This window comes from Vespula pensylvanica, chromosome 11, assembly GCF_014466175.1.
Source record: "Vespula pensylvanica isolate Volc-1 chromosome 11, ASM1446617v1, whole genome shotgun sequence".
NCBI classification, from domain to species: Eukaryota; Metazoa; Arthropoda; class Insecta; order Hymenoptera; family Vespidae; genus Vespula; species Vespula pensylvanica.
Window position 1 is genome coordinate 1,226,743 of NC_057695.1, and position 25,386 is coordinate 1,252,128.

Consider the following 25,386-nt stretch of genomic DNA (forward strand, 5'->3'; position numbering starts at 1 on the left):
GAGAGAGAGAGAGAGAGAGAGAGAGAGAGAGAGAGAGAGAGAGGAAGAAAGAAAGAAAAAGTTGGAAGAAAGGAGTCAAAGCTTGCACGATTGTCAGCTGATGGCACTTTGCACGTCCCTTAGGAGATTCGTAAGCGGTGCGCAAGAAATTCTGGAAGTACAAACATGAGCGGAGGTTCGCCGCTGGGGTCCACTCGAGCGGGCAAGCGAACGAACGAGCTAGCGACCAGCTCTAACTTCTTCTTTTCTCTTCGCATCAGCGAGGAGGGACACTGGACAAACGGTCGGCCATTTCTTGCTCGAACGATGCTTGCCTGCGGCAGGAAGCTCACCGAGACAAAGCGTAGCAAAGGGGATAGTAGGTACGAGAAGAGAGAGAGAGAAAGAGAGAGAGAGAGAGAGAGAGAGAGAGAGAGAGAGAGGGAGAGTAAAAGAAAGAAAAAGAGAAGAGAGGGAGCAGTGGTCCATCTAAATGCACGCTGTTGTCATAGGTCGTTGCCCTGGTGTCTTGGTTTTTGAAACTCTCATACTTTCTCTGAACATTTTTAAATCACAATGCAAATGAAGATGCTGCATTTGCAAATGTTTACGCGTTTTAATTTTAACCAAAAAGTAATACGGGGTAAAAGATTATTATTACAGGCTAAAGGAAAATAAAGTAAAAAAAAAAGAAAAAAGAAATCTTGAAGAAACAATGCTTTTTATTTCATAATAAAGCAGTGAAGAAAAATAAAGGGAAAAGTGAAAAGATATGCTAGGTCGAAGAAAGAGGAAATCTTCAGCACGAGCTGTTATTGTCCACTGTTGTACATACGCGTACTTGCATGCGTATATATACACACACACACATATATATAATATATAAGTATATATATATATATATATATATATATATATATACCTATATATCTATGTATTCGAAAGGAGAGGATCTCATGCTCGAGAGAACGTTTCTAGGGTGGTTCTAGTAATGCTGTCTCGAGACACGCTCGGTGGGTAACGTTGTTAGTCGTGAACGGTTCAAACTAGTTTATAATACTAGCGAGAGTGAAGAAGGAGAACCTGGTGGGATAGCGTTCACCGTCGGCTCTACGACGTGGGGATAGGAGAGTGGAAAGAGCCGATGCACTGTGGCTCGTGCTTGCATCGTTTCCTTGTTCTGCCGTAGGAAGAGAGGATGGTAGTACGATTCCATGCTCGTAAGGCTGGACTATAAATAATGAACTCGAGGCTCCTTGAGCCTCCCCCGGAACATACCCTACAGTGCTCGCTAGTTCCGGGGTAAGCTTCCAGTTTGTATCGTTGCTGCATCGCCGGCTTCAGTGGTGCTCAAATTACACCTTTTTCGTTTTCCTCGAGAGCATCCTCGAAGAATTTTAGACGGGGGAAACGTAAACGCTATTTCTTACGGTTTACCAATTTCCTGACAACCTCACGTTTTTGATCTTTTATTTTTATGCAAGTTACTCAAGATATTCTTTACGCTGGGGAAAGGGAAACGATAAGAAATCGTGTCTTTATTTTACAATCTCCCGTACGCTTGGATCCAGCCACGAGAAGAATGTGCAGATGATCGACGTAGTTTAATATCGATGTCGAATATAATTCCTATTACGATGATACTATTTCTGTGTTATAGCTAACTTGATAAAACTTGGAATCTCCGATCGATCTGATTGAACGAGACGATGTAGTTCGTATTATTGTCGGAGAAATCATTAATTTTTATTTTGTATAATTTTACGATGGCATCGCCGATGGGATGACGAGATAAGAGTCTAATGTATCTTCTTCTGGTTCGTTTGAAATCGATAGCAACCAACCGAGATGTCGTACATTTCTCTTCGAGTATCGTTTCCTCTCTTAACGGAATCAACTTAAAACATTGTACATACGAGCGGTCTTACCGTTTCCCTCCCCTGTCTCTTCTGTTACTACTCGAAGAGTTCTCGTCTTTGTAAGTATGTATGTATCTACGTCGGAGTCTGCGAAGCGTATAGTGATAAATAGGAAAGCAACGGAACCTCAGACGAGGTAATCCTCTAACATTGAGTCGCAGCTGCGCGGTATCACGATCGAAGCGTGAGAAAATATCTCTATATACTCGTGAAAGAGAGAGAGACAGACAGACAGAGAGAGAGAGAGAGAGAGAGAGAGAGAGAGAGAGAGAGAGAGAGAGGGAGGGAGAAAGAGAGATGAGATAGAATTTCACCTGAGGCAAAATTGTCACATCTACCTTTTACGTTCTTACATTTTTATTTCACTAATATTCCATTTTGGTAGATCAAACGATTTAACATTTTTTATTTGTAGATTTCCGATTTATTTCCAAATTGGATGAATTCTTTAATCTCTTTTTTCTTTTTTTATAAAATCTGAAACTGTCCACTTACAGATATCCGTTACGAATAAGAATATACCTGCCATATTTAAATTACAATTGTTTACGTAAAATTTGTTCAAGATTTGAATCTTTTAAGCGTTAAAAAAAAATTGTTTAAACTCAATCAAAATTAGAGAGGAAACATTAGAATTAGTCGGTTTGCACCTCATCACGTCCGAGCGATTCGGAATCGTTCCTAGAGTCGCGATAGATAAAGCTGGTCTCCCTCTGTCTGTAAGTGGAAACGTTCGTTCAACGTCAGACTAGGTGCACGTAGCCGGGGCTAAGCTGTCGAGCAAAGGCGTAAGAGGGTGAATAATCATTTCCCGTCGTAACAAGGGAGATCTAGCTCGTAACCGCCCTTGCTTCGCGCCTTATACTCTTGAGTCTTTCGTTCTCTATCTTTCATAGTTTACCTACTCGGATCGAGGTCGTATTATTTCGTAAATATAACGTGAATGAATCGAAAATCGTATTCAAAATAATAGTATAACGATTTCTTTTATTCGACACAAAAAAATAATATAATCGAATAAGAAAAACCTGTAAAAATTGTAAAAACTTTCTTGGTTTTTAATAGATCGCGATATATGCTTTTTTTTTTTTTTTTTTTTTTTTTTTAGTAAATGAAAAACGATTTATCTTGTGATAAGGCATCAGCAAGTCCGTGGCCATTTCCAAGAAATTATGTAGGTCAGCGATGCTCGTATAGCAAGCGCGGTGCATCGAACTCGACAATTTTTTTTTATGTATACCTACTAGTCGTCGACTCTACTCGAAGAATTTATGTGTGCACATACTCATGTATGAGGAAGAGAGAGAGAGAGAGAGAGAGAGAGAGAGAGAGAGAGAGGGAAAGAGAAAGAGAGAGAATTAGATAGATTGATGTGTATGTATGCAGGGATTAGCGGAGTAGTTTTTTGTGAAGGCTCGACGACTAGATTTCAAGGATTTGCATAAGTGCATGCTCCTGTTTAATTCTATATAGCACAAAGATACGAACACAGACGTGTGCATATTTACCTGGTACTTCCTTTTTTTTTTTTTTTTTTACTTCCTACCTGACGTCAATCATTTGATTTTCGAGAAATTATCGATTTAAATCATTGAGTAAATATTTGAAGAATTTATATAAATTACTGTCTATCAATGTGATTATCTTTTATTATATTTACTATATTGGTTATATTAAGGATAAAGACGAATTTAAATCTTGCGAGTATTAAAAAGAAAATTACGAAAAAAAAAGAATTAATTTCATACGCGAATTTAATTATGCGTCATAATCAATTCAAATACGAGCGCGTTTAAACAATTCCTTTTCTACTGCGCATGCGCGTCTGAAATCGCAATTCACTCCGATCGACACAGCCATGTTGGATTTGTGATCGCTATCCAAAGTGTCACGGAAATCACGTCGTCGTCGTTTTAATCGCAGGTAATTAACATTTTTTATAACGTACAGTGTCATTTTATATATCAATCGATTGCTGATATTGCAATTTTCAAGGGCTATTGTTCGCACATTTGGCCATCATAGAGTTTACGAAATATCCACGAAAATAAAATCGGTGTCTCGATATTCCATCATATCAATAGTGACGTCATATTTTTTCTTGAATTTTTCAGTCTTATTATCGTAATTTCGACACTTCTCTCACGCTTTAATTAGATTTAAGATAATTATTTTATTGACCAACCTGGTCCGATCACATTTTTTATATTATACTGCTTTTTATATACGTTATATATGGTATACCAACACACACACATACATACAAATGCATATGTATGTGTAGGTTATTGTATTCTGTACTAATGTAATGATCTTATATGTTCCAGTTATTTCTATTATTTTACAAAGCAACAGAGGTCAGCTCGGAATGCTGTGCTAATCGCTTTTTATTTTTAATTCTTCAATGCAGGTGAGTTCATATATTCATAGATATAATATATTCTCTGCTATATAATTTTTATTCGAGATAACATAGAATGATTTCTACATTGGTATATGACTCTTTATATATAATAAAATTACTTTGATCAAGAAGACATTAATAATTTTAATGCGATAGTTAATTAATTTATTTTAGAATATTTCTTACTGCTTTCAGGAATGACATATAGGGATTGTATTTTATAAAAATTTTTGACGTTGTATAATCTATTTGTATTTTTAGTTAATTTTATATAATTATAATTTGTAACCATGCCCATGCGGTTATAGAGTCAGTACACTTTGTTCGTAGTACACTTTTCTTGTAAGGCCAAGTAACCTAATTAAACAAAATTACAGTCAATAAAATCTCGTGAAGTAGAGGCAGTGCTTGTTTAATAAATTAAATTTTCATATGTTTTGGGAATAATATTAATATTTAAGTATATTTAGATGACTGCGTATAAAGCAGTTATAGAGTCAGTGTTTGTCCGCATAAAGTTTTCTTTTTTGGCAGTCGCACAGACTGCAATTAAATATTAAAAGTAAAGTTATATATACATAAGTTATATATACATAAAGTTACATATACATAAATTAAATTCAGTGTTTGTACCACAATTAATATATAAACATCATATATTATTTAGTAAATCATGAAAGACGGAATAGTATACTTTTTCTTTATAAGTTTATTAAAAGGTAAATTTAAAAATTTCATATCCAATTATCTTACAATTTACTATCAAAACATGGAAATATAACAACAATTCAATTTGTATCCTTTCAGATCATTATTGGTATTGAACCAAATAAACCAACAGCAATTTTAATTAACTTTGATGTTAACCTATAATATTTTTAACCTACTATGGATCAACTTACTAGGCGGACGAGTGTTTTGGAGCCATCAGGGAACTTCATAAGTAGTGAGTGAAAAAATTAAAATCCCTCTGGTGCTCATCATGTCGAGGATGAAAGATCCAAATCGGCACGAGTTACTGGTTGTAATTTTTTAAGTTGATAATTGACGAGCACGACCGTGAGTAAATTCTCTTGTGAATTTACTCACGAGTGGCATATATCTTTGTATATTTTTTATATTTTGCATATATATATATGTGTGTGTATGTATATTAGCTCAGGTTAGGGTCTTCTTGTTATAACGCGATAATATTGATAATTAACGGCACACTATCATATCTACGCTCTATCATTTACTTACTTTTTTATAAAATTAATATAAAAGTCAAGTAGCTTATAACCAACTTAATTATAACAACACGTATCTTATGACGTAGTTTCTATAGTAGTTATTATTGATACAAAAGTTATACATCTTATACATTGATATATATTTGTAAAAAATGAACAAGAAGGCATTCGCGACAGGTAGACTTTGGATTACAAGTGTCAAAGTATAATTTTATAAGTTAATTAAAAAATTCACTTGTAGAACGGAGTCGCTTGAGGTTTTTTGAATAAAATATAAACATAAATTTTTAATAATAAAACAAAAAAAAATATATATATATATAATTTATTTATTTCAAAATAAAACGAAGTTTTTTATAACAGTCGTCAATCCATAATAATTAATTAAAAATATTTTATTTCGAAGAAAAATAAATCTAGAGTCATTAGTCCGTAGACTTAGATAATAAGTTAACTTTTTTTTTTAGCTCAGGATTTTCAGCTATTAATATATTAATTCCCGTTTCTCCCTCCCGTACTTTTTGCGTTCTCATCTGTGTGGTTACCCAGGTGTTATTCGCATGGGTGAGAAACAGTTAGTATGGGTTTAGTTTTAAGTTCCCTATATTTGGCGATTGTTATTGTATTAGCGATTATAAACGATGTACCTTTCACCTTGGATATGTGTGGTCGTATGTTAGGTGGTGGATTGTACATTGTTACGTGTAATTTCCAAATGATTGTTAATACGTTGTTATATATATATATATATAAATAAAATATTGATATCTGTTTCGAATAAACTATATGATAATGAGTAAAATAATACTCGTATGTTACTAGTATGTTTATATACTAGTACGTATTAGTATTTATATTGAAAGTAAAGCCTTAACGTAAATAATCACTAATCGTAACAGTCGATTTCAGCAAATTGGTACGTATCCCTAATTAGTTAAAAATTATACGCGTTTGAGTTAGGGTGTCGGAGATGTCCCGGGACATACTCTCTAGTGTAGGCTTTTGCACCCTGACGGTATGTGTGAGAATCGTGGAGCGTATGTGTTGGAACGAATGTTTTGCTATTTTTTTTATATATAGGAATAGGTAGGCAGGTAGTATACTTCTGTGTGAATGTCTTTTTAATTTTTAAGTAGGTAGAATCGGATAAGATGCAAGGAGTAATTCCGCTCACTTCAGAAATCGAAAATCTCGTTTCCGAATATTTGCAAAGTTTCAGCAAATTTTCGAATCTTTTTCAGCGTTTGCTTTTATTTCCATATTTTTCTGAAGCTCTGCATTGCCAGATATATCAGTATCAAACCGTTCAAGTGTCTTTGCATTTGAAAAATTCATTTCTATCGATTTAGCGAAGATTTTTGAACGCGTTGGATACTTAGTATTAAGTATATTAACTCTTCGAATTTCACGGTTTTGTAGTGTATTTAATTTATTTGTATATGTATTTTAAAGTAAAAGTATCAAAGTAAAATAATATAAGCGTAAGATTTATCGTAGATTTTCTAATTTTGTTCGATATTTTTTGAACATTTCAATTGCGAAGGGTTAATAATAGGTTCATTGATCAGATTCAATATCTGCTGGGGCATTCGAGTAAATGTGTCTGTGTAGATGCGCACGATTAATGGATTTTCCTGATCCATTGATTGTCCACAGGCTAGGATAGTATATAAAAAATATAATCACATTTTATTTTTAGTTGTTTTTTTCTTTTCTTTTTTTTTCCGATAATAGGGAATGCCCGATAGCAGTGGTTAGGGCACGAAGCAAAGAAGAGGCTATATGTCGAAGAGGCCCCCACAAACCGTGGCTCAAGAGGGCAACTATTGACGATCAGTCATTTTTTAAATGTTTGTATTATAATCGAACCTTCAAAGAATGGCTCATTGTCTTATCACATTTTTATCATTTTGCCACGTAGTCATTTTTTGCTCGTCAATAAAAATTATTACAATCGGAGATGATGAATCATCTTCTTTAAAAGATGCACAAATAATTGATTAGAGTAAAACATAATTGGAATCACGTCTCGATATATTTTTGTAGAAATTAATTAAATATTATTAAAGTTATATAGTAACATTTGTTAACGCAATATATTTTTATTTTATTTATTTATTTTCTTTTTTTGAGATTACGGATTAAATTTTAATATTAGCTCTTGTTGATAATTATATATTTTGTTTATTACAAGAGTAATATTTAAAATTTGTATTTCACTTTCTATTTATTACATCCTATAATGTAGAGTCACGGAAATAAATATTGATTCACGCATATAAAAAATAAAAACTAGGATTACATATGCATTTATCATACGCGTTGAACGTACGTATATCATCGTATGCCTTTAGGCATTTATAATATCTCATATTATTAAAATATTTTTTATTTTTATTTCAGGCGATTATTCTGGGGACGACAATTGGCGATTGTAATCGATTTCCGCAAATAGAACGACTAAATTGGCTGTTATCATTTTTATTTTGTTCGTACAAATTTTAAGCGTCTCTAATGAGCAGCTATATATTTCTATTAATATATTTATATTTCTGAAAGCAGACAGAAAATATTAAATATAATTTTTTATATCTGTTTTCATATAAGTCACGTCATTCGTTAAAATAAATATAATTTAATATATTTTTTCGATTTAGCCAAGACTTAAAAATAATTATTCATTCTTATAATTACGTATATGTAGGTCGTTCCTTGTTGCAGGTTCCTGTCACGATTGCTTCTATGTATTAATTATATTTATAAATCGATAATAGAACTGTATTCCTCTTCGTAGAAATTCTGTTTTATATATGTGTATATATATCTTATTTAAGTTTTTTAGATAAATTGAAATGTAAACGTGTGCTTGTTTTTTTTCAGGTAGATACTAGAAAAAAAAAGTGCAGAATTTGAATATGTAATAGCATATAAAATCGTTAGGATTATATAGCGAGTAAAAAATAATAGGTAATAATGAATTTTGACTTCTCAAGATTCATTAATTTTATTATATATTACTATATAAAGCGTGTTTAATTTTAGTATGCGACTTTTTTCTTTGCTTTTCTTCGGTTGATTGAAGTACGTTCAGTTTAAGATTATTATTAAGACTATTGACCAAAGATCGTTATTACGAAGGTAATATATATATATATATATATATATATATATATAATATTATCAAATTAATTATAATTAAGATTAAATTAATTATATGTCGAAAAGAAAATATTAAATTTAAGATCATAGTAAAATGTATATAAACAATTTGTCTCGGATAGGATAGGGTAAGTAGAGGTCGACGTATCTTCGATCGATTTTCATCGAGTGGAAAGAACGTTCATTAAACGCGATTAATTAACACGTAATTACAGCTCGCACTTTCAGTTTGCCTGCAGCGAGCTCCACGTAGTGAGACTTGGTAATCGGTATTACTTTGCGATTTATTTAAATTATATATCACAAATATTATCGAACAAATAACTAAATATTTCTGTGTTTTTTCTTCTTTTTCTTTCAATTTTTACTTTTAATTTATCTCAACATTTTATTAATTCGTTTCATTAATCAAACTAAATATTTATTACGTACACACACACACACACACACATGTATGTGTGTTTGTGTGTATGTATGTGGGTGTGTCTATTAGTTTCGAAAAACTCACAGGAGGAAATGTCAGTATCGATTTTTACAGTTGCAGATAGTAACGGTGTAATTACTTTCTTCCTCTCATTCATCTTTTCCTCTCTCTCCAAGGTTCTTCGTTCTACCCCAACTAGACGACTACCCTTTCCTCGATGGTATCGTGTTCCATGATCCTACTGAATCGCAGTCATTAACGTCGTTAACCATGATCCTATCTGAAGACGGTAGTATAACTGCTCGCATCAGGAATAATCCGTTCTCGTCGATCGTGCCGGCTCATTAAGACCGATTAGAGAATCTGCCAGGGATTAAATCGCGATGCGTTTGTTTTCGTCACTTTATTACCCAATTCGGTTTAATTTATCTTTTCTTTTTTCTTCTTTTTTTTTTTTTTATCATCACGATAAAATCATCTTTTCGTTCACTTAGTATTCTGATTTCGTTCATGGAACATTCACGTCTATCTCCCTATTGTAAATATTTTTATACCTATCGTAGGATTAAACATATGTAATATTAGAAACGCGAAGTTTATTCAAGGGTCTTGGACGTTAAATCAAATAAAAGGGAAAGGGAGAGTGGGGTGGTATGAAGATAAACATTTGCTAACCTTCGAAGGAACGTCTCTTCTTTGTTTGTATTCTCAAGAACAAATAAAAACTTCATTAAAGGCCTTGAGAAGGATCGATCCTCCTTATTCGTTTTCACTTGTTTGTTTTTTATTCCGTCGGACGCAAAAGGACGAAGGCGCTCTCGTCGAAATGGAAATTAGTTTGTATTTTCTAAAAGTTCGTGTCAGACGAGAGTTTGACGTTCGTTCGAAACAATATCGTAAATGTAGAATTTTGGCGTCGGTACGGAATAACGATTAATGATAGATTTGAATCTGTGACCCTTTTTCTTCTTTTTCCATTTGTCTTTTTTCTTATTCGTCGTAGGAACTTTCCAACCTAGTACGGCGAGTTCGCTTCGACGAATTAGAGTTGGTTCGGTGCGAAATAGGAAAGAGGGAACATTTTCTCTGAATTCCAAGGTTTTCTGAAGGTCATCGTAGATCGAAACGTAACTCTTCTGTAGTACTAGGTAGGTCCCTTAGCGCGAGTTCGACGAGTACGGTTCGTTCGAACCGATCACCGGGCATATTAACGAACGTAGTAGGGCTCATAAATCATGGTCTGGTAGGGAGACGCAGCCAATCGGGTAGTCGGGATAGCTGCCATCGGCCAATCGAAACCGTGCCCGAACGGACGCGTACGTCGAACGAATCCCACGCCCCGGAAATTACGTGTCCGACTCTAAACTCTGATGATTGATGAGCCAGCTGTACGTGGAAATAGTGTGCAAACGTTCTCTTCTCGTTCGCTTATCCTCTTCCGAGTCTCTCTCTCTATGTGCGCACGTCTGCGAATTCGCTTACTTGTGTTACTTGTGTAAGAGGACACGAATGAGAATCCGCGTCTCCTCTTCGTTCGCTCTTCTTTCAACATAGCTATATTTTCCTCTATTCCTTTCACTCCTATTCGTTCGTACATTTTCTTTTCCATTTTGTCTTCTCTATCGTTCTTCCTTACCATTGGCGTAAGCAATATTAGAAAAAAAATATATATATATACACGTGTGTGTGTGTGTGTGTGTGTGTGTATGTGCGTATATGTATATATATATATATATAGAAAAAGAGAGAAACGTGTAAAATTTTCCGAGTAAAATTTATCGAATATTTTCCACGATTAAATCGATATAAATCTATAATGACCGATATACGATATTAAAAAGAATGATTATTATATTGCGAGTGATTATTATTACAAAAAATTTTTATTATATTATGCGATTGTATGACGTTCGTCAAAGTTTAAAAACATCGATCGATTTAATTAGAACCCTAGAAATAATAATTTATGAGTCTTTAGGAAAACTTCGTTCGACGAAGGGAACGATGGTACTTAGAATAGAAGATCGTTGTTTGTAAGAAAAGTTTCAGTGAAGAATCGATCGAACTTACTCTCGCCACTGGTATTTACGCCATTGGCAGGAGAATGTATTTTGGTTCCTGATCATCAATCGTGCCGAAATACTTGAAGAAGACTCATATGTCTCTCTCTCTCTTTCTCTCTCCTTCCATCTTCCTCTTCTTCCTCTTTTTCTCTTTCTTGTTTCTAGGACAGGAATACATATCGTTTCGAGCTGTCGTACGGTGACATTCCCAGTGGTGTTTCTCGAACGATCAGCATTCCCAAACGTTCTATCCTTTTCGTTTCTTCTTGACGAGGAATTCGACTTTTGCCAGTGCAGTCTCTCACGAATCATATCCTTCCTCAATGTGTCCGTTCTAGTACGAGATGAGATTATTCTCTTGGAGGGATATTCTCATAGAGCTGGATAACTATGATACATTCATGCGTATATCGTATGCCCTTTCTCCTTTTCTTTTTCTTGAGAAGTCCTTCCATGGACGATCAAAGGGCCGACGTACGAATAGAACGCGATTGGAAATTCCAATATAAAAGGAATTTCACTGGTTCGGTCGTCTGACGCGTTCGATGTAAAACATATAGATGGGATATCTAAAGATCCTTCCTTCGAAATCGTAGAAATCGCGAAATTCCGAAGGGCATTGTGAATCGAAGGGGTAAGCAGGGAAGGGTGGGTAGAGAGTGAAAAGTCTCTCCGTTTCGAAGAATCATATCATTTCACTCGTAATTAAATTTCTTATGTGACTTATCCTGTATTATTTTATTTCAGTGAATAGATTGCTGATGAGAACGTTTATTTCTACTTATAAAGAGGTGGCTCGAGAATGGAGGAGTATCATCGAGCAGCAGCTACTTTGTCCTTTGGGGTTAACTAAGCAGAAAGCGAAATTATGTCGAATGATCCTCTTTCTCTATCTCTCTCTCTCTCTCTCTCTCTCTCTCTCTCTCTGCCTCTCTTATCTTTGAAGCTTATTTATACGTCGATGGATTTCCCAACGGATATACGAGACACATAAGAGTCGTATTATTCTCTCGATGTTTGCTATAGGATCGAAGTACCGAGAGAGAAAAAGAGAGAGAGTGAGAGAGAAAGAAAGAGGGGGAGAAAGAAAAAGAGCCTTGCGCCTCGTTCGCCACTAACATAGACTTGTTTAAGGATCGAACGTATAGAGAGTATCTTCTTTCAAGTTGCTTTATGTAGAAGAACAAACATCGTACGATGTTATGAAAATATAACTGTAGTTATTCTCGAGAATATCGTTTTTTTTTTTTTTTATGCGCGAATAAAAAAATCGCGTTATATTCAGAGAAAGAACAACGGCTGAAAATATCTTTTTAATATTCATTAATCAGTTTAATAAAGACATAAACATATTTAGACGATTGCAAATATATCGTAGGACTAAATTTAACATAGTTAAAATAGGACGGAACGTATATAAAATATCGACAATGCAATAAGAAAAAGTAATAAGCTGACGAAGAGATAGATATTACTGTATATAAAGGAAGACATTAATTCGAAGTCAAAATACCGATTATGGACAAAATGGTAATGTAGATATTTGGATTTGGTTGGTTATAAAATGTCATTATGTTAAATTGCTAAAGAAGATACAGTTGGGTTTATTTAACATTCTTTCATCCGATCGTATTTCTTTTAGGAGACATTTATTATCCCACAGTTTATACAAGCTTGAGAAAGGAATTTGAGAAGGAAGGAGACTGATTCCGCGCGGATTTGAGTTCTCGTAACGGCTTTGGTAGGAAACGATAAGGGACGATATCGACGTAAGATTCAAAAGCTTGTATTTTCGGAGAGGAACGAAAGAATCGGTTCTATCCGTTTTCATCGAAAGGAAGGCTTAGCTCTTTCTGAAAGGCTTAGAACATAATTCGTATGATTTGGTATCTTGAGAAAGGGAATCGATGAGAGCTAGCGAGTATCGAGAGAAAGAGAGAGAGAGAGAGAGAGAGAGAGAAATTGCACGATCTCCAATATTCTGATTGTGTCGAGAGACAAAAATAAAAAGGGAAAAAGAAAGTAGGGAGAAAGAGAGAGCTCGTTGAAAATATTGGATACAATTTTTATAAATCGTCGCTCTTCAATTTTTAATATTACCACGTACTCGACTGACTTATCATATATCTAAGAAAGAAACGAAAGAAAAAGAAAAAAAAAAAAAAAGAGGAAGTAGTTGGTATTAACGACGACTGAAATTTTCAAATCTCTCGTTTTCCAGTGATACCCCGATTCTCTTTTTCTAGTCTCCACGTTCGTTCCTTCGGTCGATAGGACAGACGTAGGGATTCCACGTGAAGTCGTAGGAATTTTGCTTCCTTGGAATATACGTTTTTACATGTCGCGTTCTGTTGAAAAGAGCACCGTGTTCTGAATAAAGAAGAATCGGGATAAGCCTCAAATTATAGGGGTTTCTCTCTCTTTTCGTATATACACACACATACACACACACACACACACACACACACATACATATATATATATATATATCTTTCTCTCCTTTCTCCTTTTTTCGTAGCATTTGAAATCGGGTAGGTACCCAGCTTTTCGACGAAATGGGAGCGCGATGAAGAGGAGAGGATTTTTCGAATATGATTGGGTAACGAAAGGGAAGATGGGGTGTGCCGGAAAAATGGTATATCGGCTCTCCGCGTCATATAACTAGGTAACCAGGTGAGAGGGCAAATTCACCGGAGTGAAGAAGGACTAGGAGAAAAAGAGAAAGACAGAGCTAGAGATAGGGATAGACAGAGAGAGAGAGCGAGAGAGAGAGAGAGAGAGAGAGAGAAGAAAGGAGCACGAAGGAGTTTGAGGGACCTCCGGTGCACTCGAAATGATTGAAAGACCGAGAAAATTGAATTCTCGCATTTGATCGTGCCACCTCGGCTCCTCTAATTGAACGACTCGTCCTCCTTTCGATTATTTTTCTCTACCCGTCCTCCTTTTCATCTTCACTTCTGATTTTCTTTACTTCTATCTCCCCGTCTTTTTCTACTTCCACCTCTTTCTCCCATTTAACGGCAAGTCGTTTAAACGGTACCCCTCACTCTCCTCATTTCCTTCCTCCCACTCTCTTTCTCTCTCTCTCTCTCTCTCTCTCTCTCTCTTTGCTTTCCCTTCTCTTTTCGTTCTTCCTCGTCGCGCCACATCCAATAATTCGTTTATCATCGTCGTTTAATGGTCGGCGAAAGTCGGCAAGTTTAATGAGTATTCTGTCACGTCGAAGCTTCGAACGAGAAGATTAGAGCGCAAACGTAATCTCTGTTCGTTTACGTCGCTCGTAGAAAATGTTGAATTCTCTCTTTCCCTCTCTCTCTCTCTCTCTCTCTCTCTCTCTCTCTCTGTATTTCTATCTCTCTCCTCTCTCTCTTTCTCAATCTTCCGTAATGCCGCTAATTTAGAGTGGCACTTGGGCCTGTAATACGTGCCGTTAAGGGGATGAAGATAAAGGAAATGGTTCTACGCTTGGTCGTCCATGGACCTTGTGGACAATGCGTTAAAGAGATACGCCATGGTAGTTATCCTTCGTATTCTCCTATTGCAAATTAGTATTCTCTTTTGTTCGTAGCTCAGTGGAGACCAATGTATATGCATGCATGCATTGCATGCATGCACTTTATATAGAATGCTAGTACAGATAAGGGACTATCGGAAAATATTTTGCGAGGGAGCGAACAACGATCGTTTGTCGACCGATAGGCGCGAGATCTATTTTTTTCTCTTTTTTTCTTTTTTCTTTTTTTTTTTTTTTTTTTTTTTTTATTTGGTTTGTTCATTTTAAAATACGAAAAAAGGATAAGGGGGGAGAAGAGGGGGTAGGGTTGGGGACGACGAACGTTAATTCTCAACATCGACGTATTCCAACCATAACCTTTGGCATTTATATCATCGAAATATAACGATCATTGATGGATGCAAAAAAATCGTTTGAAAAATTCGGACGAAAAGCAATGCCGTGGCCACTGCAACGAGAGACTTGAAAAAGGACAGAGAGGAAGAGAGAGAGAGAGAGAGAGAGAGAGAGAGAGAGAGAGAGAGAGAGAGAGATGGTTGGCTCGGTGACGCAGTTCGCGACAGAAAAATGAAAATTCCTGTCTCTTCCGGCATAAATCTACTTGGCCATTTGGCGCGCGTGCGCGCGCACTCTACGATCCATTTTCATTTTTATGAACGACAGGGAACAGAGAAAATCGACGGAGAAGGAAAGTACATAGTGGTGCGCGTTGTTCAGAGAGTGAAAGAGAGAAATAGAGAGAGAGAGAGAAAGCGTAAAACGCCATTCTTCGTGGTGCAAGCTACATCCCGCTTAATAAATACCATCGGTATGCAAATAAAGTCAATCGTCCAATCGTTTGAATTTTAATTCCTCGAAATACGAAATTAAATTTGGCGGGTCGTAGGTTCAGAGAGAGAAAGAGAAAGAGAGAGAGAGAGAGAGAGAGAAAGAGAAAGAGAGAGAGTGAGTAAGTGAGTGAGACAGATGAACAAGGAGGGTGAAGAGCAACTATGGCCGACAAATCGACCGATATAGTTACTCGAGGATTTTATTTTACGTTCTGGTATCGTATCTCGTTATAGGGCAGTAGAAAGACTTGTAGTATATAAATTTTTTTCAAACGATAGCTTCTCGCGACAACTATTCTATTTTATATCGTAAGATTATTTTTAGTTGAGTATTTCATTTAATTCGATTGACAAGTTTTTGTAGTTTTTTGTTTGTTCATTTATTTATTTACTTTTGTTACGAGAGATAACAAGTACTCTACATTTAGTTTTCATTAACAGCTAATGAAAAAAGATGTCTTTTGAAGATTCATTCTTTAAAGATACTTTGCAAATATCACTTATCCGCCATCCCAAAATCATCATTTCGAAAATATCGTATCTCGATGGTGTTAACGTTCGTATTTGCGTTACAATTTCGTGTGGGAATTGCAAATATCGTTCAATGCCATTTCTGCATATGTAGGGCTATGTACTATGCAGGTACATACATAGATAGGTACGTGCGCTCATCTCGTTGGTTTGACGGTTGCCGGCGATGGTGGTAGTCGAGCACATATATTTTTTATCCGCTCTTTTTCTTTTTATACGACCTAAATTTTGTATCGGAAAGCATCGAGCGGAGTTAATGCGTCGATATATCGTAAAGCCCTGTCGTACTCGTTTCGATACCGGTATCGAACAATGTAGATCGCGAAAGCGCCGTTCGAGTGTAAAAACGATGTCGTTCAACGGCACGATTATTTCCACGGAAAGCTCGCGAATCGCTCGTCTTAATCAAGATCGACGAGGGCAAAAGTTCGACCGGATGACGCGGTAAATTAAAAAATTACGTGAAATAGCGTTCCAGTAATCACCACCCGAGAATATCGGACGTCTCCGACTGGAAGAATTATATTTCGTTTAATTGAGAATTACGTTCGCGATAATAGGGTCATTATTAATAGAGAAGAAAGAAGATATTAAGAATGTCTTGAAAATGGCAATTGATGTCACGCTAATAACGTGAACCGTTTAGATCGCGTAAACGAACGTCTCGACATGTGTTCATTAATATCGATTACCGTAATACACAGCATCTTACATAACATCTTTTCTTTTCTTTTCTCTTTTTTTTTTTTTTTTGAAGCCAACATTTTCGTACGACCGTCGTTAAGATCGTTTTCCTTGGATCGAATTGTACATTCAATTATACAGTTTTTGCTAGCTCGTATTATAAAGCAATTAAAATCAGCGTTATCTGATCGGCACCGATCGTGAAATTTTCTCGAAACGGGCACGGATCGCAACAAGGAAAAGGCGTACAAAGGTATTGTTCGCTTCGTGTTTTGAATATCAAATTTACGATCGAAGTTGGGAGTCGTATTTGGTAAGTTCTCCACACGTATATATCCACCCATCCATCGTAACATACATATATACACAAACACACAATAGCGTTCTCTCTTTCTCTATCCCGTCGATGGAAGAGCCGCGTAAAACTTTGCCTCTCCATTCGTATCCGAAACACGAGCCTCGAGCATTTCCTCGCGAGTGAGAAGACAAGAGAAGAGAGAAGAGAAGAGAAGAGAAGAGAAGAGAAGAGAAGAGAAGAGAAGAGAAGAGAAGAGAAGAGAAGAGAAGAGAAGAGAAGAGAAGAGAAGAGTACGAAAAGGGAGAGTGAATTGAGTTCCTCCTTCGAATTCCGTGCCAGCTCGTTTCGGTGCTTGCGGCAAGATCGATCGATCGAGAGGAAGAGAAGAACGAGGAGATACGCCTTCGCCGCGGATGTGAAGAAGAGAAAGAAAGAGATATATAGATAACACGTCTCGTAGGAGAAAGAAGGAAAATCTGTGGCGATAGCAAAGTCTGCGAGAGGAACACGAGAGGAGCACCCTACGTCTTTCTTTTCGTTTTCTCCGGCACTACGGTGGCTTCCCTCTTCTTCTTCGAGAGTGCCACTACTCGTTGAGCGCACACCTTTATCGAGGAACGTCTAAGAAGAAAGAGAGTGAGAGAAAGAGAGAGAGAGAGAGAGAGAGAGAGAGACAGAGAAAGAGAAAGAGAAAGAGAAAGAGAGGTGCAGGCGAAGAAGAAGGAGAAGGAGAAAGAAGAGTGGAAGCAAAAGGGGAAGCAAAGGCGTGAGAAAGAGGGGGCTAAGAGGAGGAGAAGAGTAAAGTCAAGAGTGGGAACCGACTTTGGAGAATCTCTCCTTCTCGAGTCGCTCCTTTTCGTCGATGTACATAGCCGCTGAAGTGGCGGCAACAAACGCGCCAGCAGACTTTCTTCCTGGTTGGCAGGCCGGGTCAAAAGTCGGAGGGTAGGTGTTAACGTTGGTGTTGGTGGTGATGGTGGTAGTGGTGGTAATGGTACTGGTACTGCTGCTACTGCTGCTGCTGCTTCTGCTGCTACTGCTTTTCTCTCTCTTTTCTCTTTTCTTCTCTCTTCGGTTCTCGAAGATGAGGCGAGGGGTGTTATTCCCGAAGCAGCCGGCCCGCCGGAGAAAAGTCAAAGTTGAGCTCCAGGGGATGGTGCCTTCCAAAAGGGTACTCTGCTCCGTCAAAGAACCTAACTCTCTTTCTTTCTCTCTCGCTCTATCTCTTTTCTCTTTTCTTTCTCCTTTTCTTTCTTTCTTTCTTTCTTTTCTATCTTGGCTCTTCGCGTTTGTTGCTACTCCTCGTAAACTCCATTTCCACATCACGTACGAACCATTGCTCGAGTCCGTCGCCCTTTCTCGACTCATCCGTACTCTTTCTCACCTTCTCTCTTGTCTTCCTCTCTCTCTCTCTCTCTCTCTCTTTAGTTTCTCTTTTACGTCTTAGACTTTTCCAAAGTGCTAACGCATCTCGCGATGGATGAGAAACCTTCGGAAAGAATCGTGCCGTGAAAACGAGGAAGATTAGGTCAGGGATCGAGGGCGCTTCGTTGCTTTCCCATTTTAAAGTAACATTATTATATTGATGTTATAAAGGGACTCGAAAAAATTTTCTATGGATAATCCTGCGTAAAAGGATTTTCCTCCACGAGTCAATCAATAATTTATCTCTTCGTTCAAGAGCCCAAGAAAAATAAAGAATATCTTTTAGTCACGGTTCGTCTTCGTTTCTATTCGCACCACGTTTGAACGAGCAAGAAGCCGCAAAGAAGCTGCATTGGACTTGAAAGCGATGTCGCAAAATTAGGCGTTCTTCCGATTGGTCGTCCCGAAAGAAGAAAATTTCTATGCCACCCCCTTCTTTCAGCTCCTTTTCCAAAGACTTTCTCGACTCGTTGTAACGTCAGAAGATCGTAAAAGTGGAAGATAGCTATCGTTTGGAGTGTGAAGTCGGGAGAGTAGCGTATAGGAAGAGGAATAAGAAGGAACGAGTCGAAAGAGAGAGAATAGAAAAGGAAGAAAAGTAAGAAAAGACGGTCGCTCGTTCGACTTCGATTATCGATCGTGGCCGTAAAAGTTTTTCCATGCAGGTGACGGCAAAAGGTAACAGCACGAAAGCCAGTCGTCGTTTTGCCAGTAGAAAAAAGCCTTCCGATCGAGCACGCGTAACCGTGCTTGCATAATTAATTCGCGAGCACGATTCTAGTCGCAAACGCATTTGTCGAGAAAGTTCGAAAGAGAAAGAGAGAGAAAGAGAGTCAGACTCAGAGTAAAGGTAAAAGAGGAAAATAGAGAAGGCTTTTCAGACGGATCGTTCAAACCGTTCGTGGCTGGTTCGCGTCGGTTAGCTGCCTACATTTTATCGAACCCTCGGTAAGAGCGTAGAAACGAGAAGATATAAAAGAAGAAAAAAGAAAGAAGAGAAAAAAAAAAGAACAGAGATTGCTAAGAGCGACTGAAGAAAGAGTCGCATTTTCTTTTTTGGATTTGTTAAAGAACGTTAATTACGTGCGTAGACTCGAATCCGTATTTTATCAAAGTGGCATTTTGTTTCTCTCTCTCTCTTTTTTAAGGTATGTATACTTTGAAGTCGTTTTGGCATACGAAAATCGTCACGTTAATCGTATACAACGGTAACGTCGCCACGCTGAATCATCGACGAAAGTGTTCGTGTTTTTATCTGCGACGTGGAATGCATACCTAATTAGAATTTTGCTACGCGTCGCGAATACATTCAGAATATGAATTTAAAGAGATCGATTAGTCAAGGAAGCGCCGCGGGGATCGTCATTTTCCGTTCGATGGAATATTAAAAATCTGATCGCATCACGTTAACCGAATAATCTCTTTTCCTCTCTCTCTATCTCTATCTATCTCTCTCTTTACATCTCTGTTTCTTCATTTGGCATCGCCCAAAGCTGTCGATGAAAATCGATCTTTTGAATAGTATGATAGAGAGAAATAAAGAGAGAGAGAGAGAGAGAGAGAGAGAACGAGAGAAGATGGGGTGAGAGAACGAGGGGAAGAGAGAAATCACAGTTAATACCGGCGTGTAGGATTTTAATAGGGGCTCGAAAAATCAATGTCCTTATCTTGTTACTCCCCGAGAGCAGGGGCATCGCCGAATCCGCGAACGGATTTATTAGGGAATGAATTTTATGGAAATCTATAGGCATATCACGCGTTTTTAACAGGAAACGATTTACCGCAGGGTGCGTTACCGGATCCAAGGCGATTCTCTTTACGTTTTCTCTATCAATATTTGTTAATCCTTCGAAATCGGTGTCGACGGAATAATAAGTGCAAATTAAGTTCGTCGTCAAGTTCGCGACTTAATTTTTTGTTCCTTTCGTTCTTTTCTTTTCTTTTTCTTACGAAGACTACTCCTCGAAGAGAGCAAAGAAAGTAAGAAACAATTTCGTGATCTCGTCGTTCATATATGCTAGAGGTACATGAAAATGTTTTGCGTTAACACCTTTCCATGCTGATTTTCAAATGTACTTCGTTCTACAAACGAATCGTACAAACAGAAGCACACGGCTGGAAGGCCGCCGCGAAGTGGCAGCTACGAAAACGCGAAAACAAAACCGACGAAGTAGTAGGGGGTGGATGAAGAGAGGAAAAGAGAAAGAGGAAAGGAATGGAAGGAGGGTATTCGACGTCGGCGATGGCCTGAATTCCGTGACGGAAAATCTGCTGAGAAAATACACGGTTCATTGTGCCGCGGCAGTTTGACAAATTGTGTATGTCTACAAAACCCACTTTCCCTCCTCACCCGTTCTCCCCTTAGCGCTACGAAGTCTTCCAGCCCCTTTCCACTCTTTTCCCTTCTTTTCCTGGTCGTCGACGGTGCTTCTCCTTTGGCTCGGCGCTTTCCCTGTCTCTCGTTTACCTCCTCCATCCTTTTCTTCCACTTCCACCTCCTATATTGCCATTACCCCCACCCTTCCTGGTCCTCGTCAACGACCGTCTGAGATTCTCGCACCAAAACTCGTCGTCCAAAAAGCAAGAACGTATATACGAGAGCGTATCCACTTTTGATCTTTCAGCCGGATAAAGAGCAACCTTTACTTCGTCCTACCGACGATTTATTTCGCGCGAAAGTAAGCGAGCACGCTCGCTTCTGGAAATGAGAAATTTTAGCGACTCGATCCTCGTCGTCCTTTTCGTTTTCCTCTTCTTTTCGTTCTCCTCCTCCCAAGCTCGGTCGTAACGTCGTGCCATGCGTGATTGATCGCCGACAGTTTTGGTTAAATTTAACACGCCTGCTCCATTTTACCATCGATTTCGCTTTTCCTTTTTTTCCTTTCTACGAGATCGTCCTCGAACGAATGAAAACGTGAATAGTTTCCTCGATGGATTTCCCCTTTAATTTTCTATAAATAATCCGCGAGTGTTGCTTCTATCGAAGCAATTTATTTGGACTTTTTCCATTGAGAACCGGATACGTAGGTGTATATACATACGATATTCTACATTTAAATAACATTAGCGTTATTCGTTAGAAATGGATATTAGCTGTTTTGGCATGCAATTCGTTCTATATCGGATCGATATACGGTAGAAAACTTGACGTATCGCGCACGCAGATTGAAGCACCCTCATTCGCCCCGTTCGTTCGTCCGCCAGCTCCTCCCCTCCCCTCCCCTCCCTACCCCTCTTCTCCACGATTCTCTTCGTATAGCGCGAAGTCGTCGATACACGTTATCCCGTTTCTCTTTGTGCTCGGCACAATCGGAATTCGACGATACGTCGTTCGAATTCCATTTCTTCTTTTCGTGAAATACCGTAATCACAGAGATGACTATGGCAACCAACTATTTCTCATGCTAAAATCAAAATTCAAAGTTTAGCCGTCGATAACTCTAGGAAAATGGACGTGAACAAAAACGCGACAGCGGAGGATACGAAGAGTGGATTCAGGAGTGAATGAGGAAAGGAGAAAGAGAGAGAGAGAGAGAGAGAGAGAGAGAGAGAGAGACAGACGGACAGACAGAGAGACAGAGAGAGAGAGAGAGAAAGAGAGACGTTGGTTCAGCGATCTTGGCTCGTGTATCCCGGGAAAGCAGTGAACTCGTCGAAACGAACGAACGAACGAACGAACGAACGAACGAACGAACGAACGAAACGTAGGGACAGGTTCGTTTCGACGATTCCGACGGCAGTATTTTTTAATTGGCAGTCGCCGTTTGCGCGGAATGTTGGCGCTGCTACGGCGAAATTGATAAATCCTCGGCCATTTCGCATCGAGCGATGCGATGGTATGAAAAGGGGGATAGGGGTGGTGGCGGTGGTGGTGGTGCTTGGTTGGTGATGTGTTTGTCGGTCGGTGTCGGTCGACGTGTATTTCTATATGTGTATCAATGTATATGTTTGATGAGTGCCAGAGAATGAGAGAAAGAGAAGAATATAGTATGGCGTATACGATGTGTCCGGTACATTGATCGAATCAAAAAGCTCCAGGGTCAATCCACTGGCTATGGTAGTAGCAAATCGGTCATCTCGACCGCGAGAGCAACGTCGTCCCTTTTGTAAACGTTCACGTTCGTCCTTTCGACAGATGATTTTCAGGTGCCATCGTGAATTTGTCTCGTCACTTCCTCGCGTTCGAAAAAAGAAAAAAAACGAAAAAAATCGAACTGGCGTATCAGCTGTTTTTTTTTTTTTTTTATTTTTTTTTATTTCTTTTTATCAACCTTCCTCCCTCCCATATATCCTTCCTTCCTTCCTTCCTTCCTTCCTTCCTTCCGATGACGACGACGAGTAACTATCCTACTCTTTCCCCCTTCTCTCTCGATATCCATGGACTAACACCGGACGTGGGAGAGTTCGTTCAACGCAATTTCAGACTGATAACGCGAGCCGCGAACCGAAAATATAAGCGGAAATCCGTGCTCGATCGACTATCATGCGAAATGTTCTCCTGCTTTTCCAAGCGGAGATTAGCTACGATATAGTTTTTCGATGATCCCGTGGAACTAAAGGCTAAAGAATTTTACGAATCATTTTGCTCGTAACAATAGAGAGAAAAAGAGAGATAGATAGATAGGTAGATAGATATAGAGAGAGAGAGAGAGAGAGAGAGAGAGAGAGAGAGAGAAAACGAATGGCAAATACGATCTCGTCGTGATTGATCGTGAGGTATGAAAAATGAAAAAGAGAAAGAAAAATGAAAAATATATATATATATATATATATATATATATAAAGAAGAAAAAACAAGAGGAAACGAGAAGAATGAAGGAATAATAACTTAGCCTTTGGCGAATCAACGAAGTGTACGTATAAAATCCTGCGGGCTTACGAAGAAATTCGAAGATTCATGAAAGCCCACTTCCCGTAGTCTTTCCGGATTAACCATGGATACCTACTATGCTTCCAGTGGCACGTCGCGACGCGACGACGAGAGCCGGATCGTTTCTCAGAAAGCGGAAATGAGGCAGTCGGTCTTCGTCGAGACGACGTAGCGAAGGGCGTTGGAGGATAGTCGACCTATCTCTCACGGATTGAACTATGCTATATTGAGGAAGTGAAAAAAGAAAAAAAGAGACATGGAGAGAGAATAAGAGGTTTACCTCTACTTTATCTTATCTTTCTTCTTTTTTTTTTTGCATCCTTTTCGTCTTCTCTCGTATCTTTCAATCGATAATCATAATTCGTTGTAATTACGAATTGTAGTTACGACCAGATAGACCTTCGTCATCGACTTTCAAGTCTTCTTTTTTTACTTTTTCTTATTCTTGCCCCTTTATCCTTTGTACCTTTGATAATAAGTAAGTATCGGAGGGAGGAGTAGGTCGAAAGAAGGCGGCCTCGAAATTCCGCGTCAATCCACGAAATTAAAAGCCCTGCGAGCGAATTTAAGTTCGTCTCCCTTGAGAAGCTTTGCCCTCGCTCCTTCTGCTTCCCTTTCACCGATTTCTTTTCTTTTCTTCTTTTTTTTTCTTTGCTGTGAAAGGATCAGAGACACGGAAGAGGCGCGTGCTGGAGGATGAGAAGACTCGAGACTGTGGGTGGAACTAGTCTTTATAGGAGAGTAGGGCGACCGGGAAGGACAGCAGATAAGATAAGGGTGAGAAATCGTGGCGCTTCTCGATGTGGTAACATTAGACCACCGACTCGACGGCAGTCGCTACGCTTAAACCGCTCTTTCCCTTTTCATCCCTCTCTCTCTCTCTCTCTCTTTCTCTTATACTACCCTTCTACGTACCTACGTACCTACCTACTTTCCTTGCTTCCTTCCTTCCTTCCTTCCTTCCTTCCTTCCTACGTTCATTCCTTTCTTCCTTTTACGATTAATCTCCAACATTTATGTTTCCGCTCTTTGATTATCGTAACACCGTCTGTAATGATCTCGTGTGATCAATCCCTTTTTTTTCCAAAGCTTTTTTCTCTCCTTGTTCCGATACCACCTAATCTATCATGAATCTTATCTTATTTGAAATCCTCAAATGGCGAAACTTTCGATCGAAGTGATTTCTCGGATGAATTCGTATCGCGTCTTAAGTTTGATTCCCACTCGACGTAACCTCGCATCAAGGAGAAGAGTCTGATAGCGATGATAGAATGGCCGAATCGCGTTGATCCTCTCCTCTTTACTGCTTTCTCCGGTATTTACCACATCTCCATCCATTTACCTCGGGCTTAAGAGAGAGAGAGAGAGAGAGAGAGAGAGAGAGAGAGAGAGAGAGGAAAAGATCAAGTTATCTCTCTCTCTCTCTCTTTTTTTTCTCTCTCTCTCCCTTCTTCTCTTTTCCTTTTTCTTTCTCTTTCTCTCCTATCACCCAAATTCTACGAGCTCCTCCTTTTGTATTCATCGAGAGTCACTCAAGAGATCTCGATCGTTCTCACAAATTTCTCTAGAATCTCTTTGTCGCCGGGACCTTTTTCCTTTCCTTACGATATTCTCTTCGACGTGAATGACAAAATTCGATCGAAAGGTCAGGAACACATTTTCCCTCATGAGAAAAGAGAGAATGAGAGAAAGAAACATTAATCATTCCCTCGTACCTTACCTTCCAATTTTTGATTATTCGACGAACCAATTGAAAAAGAATTTCAAAGTCCATTAAAAGTCCTTTATATTCAATAATATCCTCGTCTTAAAAAGTATCAATACTATTCGCTTCGGTTAAACATCTATCCGAATTGTCGTTTGCCAAAGTGCCGTCCATTTACGACACCTGAATTCGAATCTTGGAACGTGATTTTCCTTACGTGTCTTGTAGCTGCTGCTACTACTACTACCACTACTATTACCATCGCTACTACTACTACTACTACTACACTACTACTTTTACTTGTACTACTACCAGTACTACTTTCAGTCTTTTTCTTTCTCTCTCTCTT

General features: G+C 38.3%; 2 protein-coding genes across 3 annotated transcripts in view; one reads left to right on the plus strand and one right to left on the minus strand.

Moving 5' to 3' along the window:
- The window catches only part of LOC122632993 (tyrosine-protein phosphatase Lar), a 484,453-nt gene that overhangs the window by 416,311 nt on the left and 42,756 nt on the right, over positions 1–25,386 (minus strand). The window lies entirely within an intron of this gene.
- LOC122633003 overlaps positions 3,761–25,386 on the plus strand; it is a 172,870-nt gene continuing 151,244 nt past the window's right edge. The window contains exons 1-3 of the mRNA XM_043820402.1: positions 3,761–3,821; positions 4,226–4,308; positions 5,110–5,248. Of these exons, the coding sequence (XP_043676337.1) occupies positions 5,191–5,248 (58 nt within the window). The 5' untranslated portion in view covers positions 3,761–3,821; positions 4,226–4,308; positions 5,110–5,190. The remainder of the gene's footprint in view (positions 3,822–4,225; positions 4,309–5,109; positions 5,249–25,386) is intronic.